The sequence below is a fragment of the Armigeres subalbatus genome, chromosome 3, assembly GCF_024139115.2.
Source record: "Armigeres subalbatus isolate Guangzhou_Male chromosome 3, GZ_Asu_2, whole genome shotgun sequence".
NCBI classification, from domain to species: domain Eukaryota; kingdom Metazoa; phylum Arthropoda; class Insecta; order Diptera; family Culicidae; genus Armigeres; species Armigeres subalbatus.
Window position 1 is genome coordinate 313,188,696 of NC_085141.1, and position 6,577 is coordinate 313,195,272.

General features: G+C 43.3%; 1 protein-coding gene across 1 annotated transcript; it reads left to right on the forward strand.

The window, feature by feature from the left end:
* The first annotated feature begins 5,025 nt into the window (after nt 1-5,025).
* LOC134225327 (uncharacterized) lies at nt 5,026-6,050 on the forward strand. The gene has a single exon (XM_062705298.1). The coding sequence runs from the start codon at nt 5,252-5,254 to the stop codon at nt 5,567-5,569; it is 318 nt and encodes a 105-aa protein (XP_062561282.1). The 5' UTR covers nt 5,026-5,251; the 3' UTR covers nt 5,570-6,050.
* Nucleotides 6,051-6,577: the final 527 nt, after the last annotated feature.

Below are 6,577 nucleotides of genomic sequence, written 5' to 3' on the forward strand. Positions count from 1 at the left end.
TTCCCCTAAAAGTAGAACAATAGAACCAGTGCAGTGACCGCGGTCGGAACAAATGTGTAGTGTATAAAAAAGTGTTCCATATCCTGCATATACATTCACATATATATACACACATACACATACATATACACAAATACATACATATACTGATGGTAATGAGTAGTATTCGTCATGTTTTTATAGTAATCTCTATTAAAACATAACAAATACTTTTGTCTATCAGTGTACACATATAAACACACATACACATTCATACAGATATACACATACACACTCATATACAGCAGGCTGCGAAATGGTGAGTTGACATCTGGGAAGGAGCGACCTACACAGCTCTGGTCCTCACAAGTTCAAATCTCACGCTTCCACGGGTCTTCCGATGACAATCGACCGCCAGCTAAGGATTTTGTACTTAGCTGGTAGTGCAGCCTGGGCACTGTTGTCCTTCTGACATCAGCTAGAGTGAGGGGGTGCGACCAAAGGGACCATCGTCCCTAACCCCTAATCCCAAGGCGTTAAGCGACCCGTGCCGAGGGGATGCATGGCCAGGGGGTGAAATAATTAGCTAGGCCTTTAACGGAGCCTGTGGGGTACCTGGGCATCCTCCACAGTAACTCGTGGGACCAAAATGGAAAACCAAGTCAATTCTTCAATTAGTGGTAGTAGTGTAGGCGATAACCCCTTCGCAAGAGGTGGGTTGTTCAGGTCTCCGCCTAGGAGGCCTGAGGCAATAGTCGGCAGCTCGGTGCGCATCGCCAGCGTGGGTCACTCAACTTTCTCCCCGGCTACGCCGGTAGAGGTTATGGACGCCCATGGCTTGTGGGGGCGATGAACCGCAAACGCGATGGGCTTTCGGCCTTCGAGGTGGCGACGGAACAGCTGGACGCCATCATCGACTTTGCATCATCGAAGCATAATATCAGTAAGGACCTCAAGAGGAGCTTGCTGAAACTTCGAAAGTCGATGTTGGACGCCAAGCTGGAAAGGGCGGTCGGGACGGCCAAGTGTAAACCCGTGAAATCCGTGGAGTCGAGGTCTACCCAGACTGAGGCCCAAGGATTCGCGGACTCGGGCAAGGTCGAATCAACCGAGGACGTGCCAGCGAAGACGGTGGTGCCAAAGTCTACCCAGACTGGGGCTCAAGTATTCGCGGGAGTGTCGGGGGTGACTGCTCCAACGGAGCAGACACAAAAACGGGGGAGACAGTCTCCAGGAGATGAGCTCCCTGGGGCCGCCACAAAACGCGGAGGATTACTACCCCGAACAAGGGTAGTGGGGCTGGGAAGCTGAACTTCCAAAAACGGGGGAGGAAGGACCTGGAAAGGTCCAGGGCCTAGGGTCCTGGAAAGGTCCAGGACATAGGGCGTGGTAAGGTCACCTGGAAAGCCGGCAATGCGCTGGCACGATACCATGGTGTTCTTCTAAAAAAGCGAGTCACGATGTTCGGTGCTGCAAGGACACGCAGCTAACCTCGAGGGTGCGTTGTGCACTGGCCCCCCATTGAAGCATTACTTTCTGGTTGTACCGAAGGGACTATGGGCTTGGCGGCAATGGAAACGGTTTAGCGGGTCGGGGATGTAGTCCTGCCTCCCTCGTTTGCTGTTGGAGGTGGTCCCTAACCACGCACTTCCTGGACAACCCAGGATGTCTGTTGAGCAGATTCCCCCTCCTTTGCTTAGGAAAAAAACACTCATATACATCATACATAAAACACGTACACGATTTTTATTATACATTAGGTATATTTAGGTATATTATTGGAAAAAAAATTTACGTTTTTATCGACTTGATTTTATGAAAGTACGCAAAATTTCCAATGGAAAAGGTGTACAGTATTTTTTTTTCTAAGTGCTACGGTTTTTGAGCTACAGTTGTTATAAGATTTTCATACGAATTTTTAATACTAATTTCATAAAATTTTTAATACTAATCATACGAGTAGTGTTTTTCCCATCATTGTCGGTACCAGCTCTTGGGGTCGTACACTTATTACGTAAGCAATTTTTCTGGGTTTTTCGACCTCCCTTCCCCCCATGTAAGATTTTTGCATACAAATGAATTTTTATTTATATGGAGCGTAAGATATTGACCGACCTCCCCTCCCCCCATAAGTGCTTACGTAATATGTGTACGGCCGCTATCAGTTGTAAGCGCACCACTTAAGTTTGAGAGTTCAAGCTCATAACAACTTTCATCAAGTTTTAAGAAACTATTTAGAATTGTTAGAAGAATAGAAGAATAGAAGAATTTGTGTACTTGGACTCATTGGTGACTGCCGAAAATGACACCAGCAGAGAAATTCGGAGACGCATCATGGCTGGAAATCGTACGTACTTTGGACTCCGCAAGACGCTCCGATCGAATAGAGTTCGCCGCCGTACCAAACTGACAATCTACAAAACGCTAATTAGACCGGTAGTCCTCTACGGACACGAGACCTGGACGATGATCGTGGAGGACCAACGCGCACTTGGAGTTTTCGAAAGGAAAGTGCTGCGTACCATCTATGGTGGGGTGCAGATGGCGGACGGTACGTGGAGGAGGCGAATGAACCACGAATTGCATCAGCTGTTGGGAGAACCATCCATCGTTCACACCGCGAAAATCGGACGACTGCGATGGGCCGGGCACGTAGCCAGAATGTCGGACAGTAACCCGGTGAAAATGGTTCTCGACAACGATCCGACGGGCACAAGAAGGCGATGTGCGCAGCGGGCAAGGTGGATCGATCAGGTGGAGGACGATTTGCGGACCCTCCGCAGACTACGTGGTTGGCGAAGTGCAGCCATGGACCGAGCTGAATGGAGAAGACTTTTATGTGCAGCATAGGCCACTTCGGCCTTAGTCTGAATAAATAAATAATAATCAAGTTTTAAGAAGATAGCTACCTGTGCTATGTTTTTCACATCAGTATTCTCATCGATTGCGACTTGCGAGAATGTAGAATCTGAAGCAGGCATCTTTTTCACGTAACGTAGTTTTCATCTGCGAGAAATTTTAATCTTTACAGTGTCCGCAACCTCGGACACTAATACTAGACTTTTCCTTAGGGCACACGATGTTAACAACAGCCATTAGGGTGGTTCAAAAAATCGATTTTGCTCCACAGCGCTCATCTGATTCTTTACCATGTTCTGAGTGTCCTCTGAAAATTTGAGCTCATTTGGATTAAAACTGATTTAGCACAAGCCGTTTCAAGTTTTCATGCAAATTAGTATGGGGAAATTTATTTTTTCATTATACTGTTAATGACGTTTCCCCATCAAGCGCAGGTTAAAAGAAAACCTACATAGCTAAAAGGAATACTCAACAGCTTTTACTCAGTGAAAATCGCATCTCAATTAATCGTTCCAATAATTAGTAATCGAATTTAATCTATACCGTGGTTTTTTGGAGCTAAGAGCATAACTCATCAACAGGCAACATTGCTGCTCGTGGCGCGAAAGATAGCACACACAAATTCAGGCTACTATGTTGCACTGCACAATTCAGTGATGCCCTCAAAGAAATTTATCGATCATGACTAAAGATTCGCAACCTGTCTTAAAATCGATTACTAATTATTGAGGCGGTTATTCAACATGCGGTTTTCGTTGGGTGAAAGCTGTTGAGTATTCCTGTTAGCTAAGTAGGTTTTCTTTCAACCTACGCTTAATGTGGAAAGGTCATTAACAGTATAATGAAAAAATAAATTTCCCCATACTAATTTGCATGAAAACTTGAAACGGCTTGTGCTAAATCAGTTTTAATCCAAATGAGCTCAAATTTTCAGAGGACACTCAGAATATGGTAAAGAATCAGATGAGCACTGTGGAGCAAAATCGATTTTTTAAACCACCCTAATGTACATTCCTTTGTCAAAATTCCACCAACAGCATAACTGATTTTTCCTGATCTAGTGTAAATATCATGTTTCGTAAAATGCTTGGTCTAGTAATGTCGTTAAAATTCCTTCAAATTCAAATCAAAGATCAAATTATCTCAACATTTATATCTCCACATCAATGAACTTCACTTCACTAAGGATCACTCAATATAGCAATTTAAAATTTATAAGATAATACTTTTTTGTTTCCATTCATTCCATTAAAATAAAAGGTTTTTTAGCTCGAACCTTGATTTTAAAACAGCCGTTCGGTGGAATATTATTCGTGTTAATATGCTAGACTTGCAATTGGATTTCGTCGAACACTGCTGCATAATGATTTCGAGTTTAAAATATAATGAAGCACGATTTGTATGGCAAATTTTCTGAAATATTTCGTTAAAATGTTTTATCAAGCTGGATCGAAAAGACTCATAGTTCTGGCTTGTTTTAGTATAGTTCCAATCCTAAGTATAAAGCATTTTAATGTATTACGACGAAATCATTGAAAGACAGCCCGATCTATCCAGTTACATTTATTTGCAATTATGCTTCTCGGTACTGTGTAATCAGGTGTCCGAGGCTATTGCTGATAATTTAAGGTGGCTAAAAACATTTTAGTATGCTACATGAGCAAAATAAAACTTCCAATGTTCACTAATACGGACGTTTGTTTGCAGCTCTTAAATGCAAGTGTGATCGACACCTGAATATTTAGCTAAGGTTTGATCCGTTTTCCGCTATAGAACTCCAAGTTACTTTCAACCATGACCAAGCTATCTCAAGAAATATTCAGAAGTAGATATTTGCCTAGATTCCAGATGTTCTGTAAGAAAAAACAGACATGTTATGCAAGCAACGTATCGCACCATCATTCTCTTTTCAAATCTAACGGAAGTGCACTCCGTCACCAAAGTAATTTCAGTTTGTGATTACTCGAACAGCACAAACACTCATCTTTCGGTGAATACCGGCCACACGAACGAATGTGCCATGCACCCGGGGACTGGCGAACAAGTAAAAAATACAAAACAAATTACTCGCGCTCAAGTTCAAGTACATACAACACATCTGGATTAGCTCACGCATCATCATCATCACTGGCTTGATAGTAATTTTACAACCCGCGACAGTGTCGCAACTCGCGAATTAACTATATCAAGCCCAGTCTCTCTCACGCTGAAAAGCTCCCACCAATCAATCCACCCATCCTGCGGGTAAATCACCGTTCGCTGTTGTCGCGTCAGAAGCCAAAGAAAGTGCCCCACACGCTGCCGTCCGCCACGCGATATATGTTGGCCGTCGCTCTTTGCTGGGTCGTCATTCGCAATCGAAGCGCGTATCAAGTCGGACGTGAAGTCGTTAGTTAGTCAAAACAAAACAGAAATGGTAGTGCCAATACGAGAACCGCAAGACGTATTCGGAAATAAGAAACGCATCCGGATCGATACCAACAAAGACAATCTGCAGATTATCGGAAACCAGAACCGGATACTGATTAAATCCAACGAAGGAACCTTGAACGTAGTGGGCAATCTGAATAACGTGAAAGTCATGCGCAACAGTGGAAAGATCAACTACATCGGCAATGAAGGCTCAATCTACCTCAGCGACCAGAGCAAATCGATGAAGGTGAACTATGTCGGGAACAACGCCAGAATACGTGTGTGTAATCATGAACAACTGTCGGATCGCTTCCGGTGAGAAAATGGGACCGGAAGACAGCTTGAAGCCTCAGAATGTGTTCAGTGCGGCAGCATCAAGCGAGAGACTGTTTGATATCAAATGGTGTAAAATAGAAGCACGAGTGTAAAAAACTTCGACGAATAGCATTAATTACATGACTTGGCGCAAATTCCAGTGAACTTAATTATGCATTAGTACCGCTCAAGAGGAAATAACCACCGACCGCACGAAACTGTGAATCCTAGTTAATCAGTATGAATCATGTTCGACGGCGGTTTGTTTTAACAAAAGAAGTATTATCAAATTGCCAGTTTTTTGGTAACCTTGAATGTTTAGAGTCAAGACAATTGAAGTCGTTGAACCGACATGCGCCTTTGTACTGAACCTTGCCGCGTTGTTTTGGCGCAGAAACAAGAAAGACTGATTAGTTCTTATGATTATATCTAAGTATCGCTCGAAATATATGAGTTTTTAAATTTGTCAAAAAGAAACAAGCAAATTGACCTTTGTTTTCTTGTACAATGTGATTGTAATCGATCGACGTCATCCAGCATTCTTCACACTACATTAACAATGATTGATGACAAAAAAACGAGCCTTCCAACGGTCATCGTTTTGGGGGAACAAAAAAAAACTTGGAGGCACAAATGACTACGATTTTGCGTTCCAATGATGACACGAGCGTCGGTATACATGACGCCTGGCTCGGTTCTTCTCGGTCTCGCATGATGCCTGATGACGATCCATACACTGCTCGTCCTATAATTTTATGAGTGGTTCCCCCAGAAACTGTTGCAGTCCAAAAGTTCATTCGCTTTCTCTATGCCCCGCATTCTGTTCGCGCTTCAGCGTTGTTGGTACGTGCAGTACTTTCCGTTTGAAATGCTCGAAATCATTTCATTCCGTTTCGGCAGCACAATCCAAACCATGACCCTAGCCTAGCTAAAAGAAGGGATTTTGTAAGTAAGTAACTTTTGTGTATTATAAGGAGCATTTGTAGATCAAATACGATAACGTTGGTATTTA

Bases quoted from the DNA above. Each gene is read 5' to 3' on its own strand.
- LOC134225327 (XM_062705298.1), top strand. From the start codon at position 5,252: ATGGTAGTGCCAATACGAGAACCGCAAGACGTATTCGGAAATAAGAAA.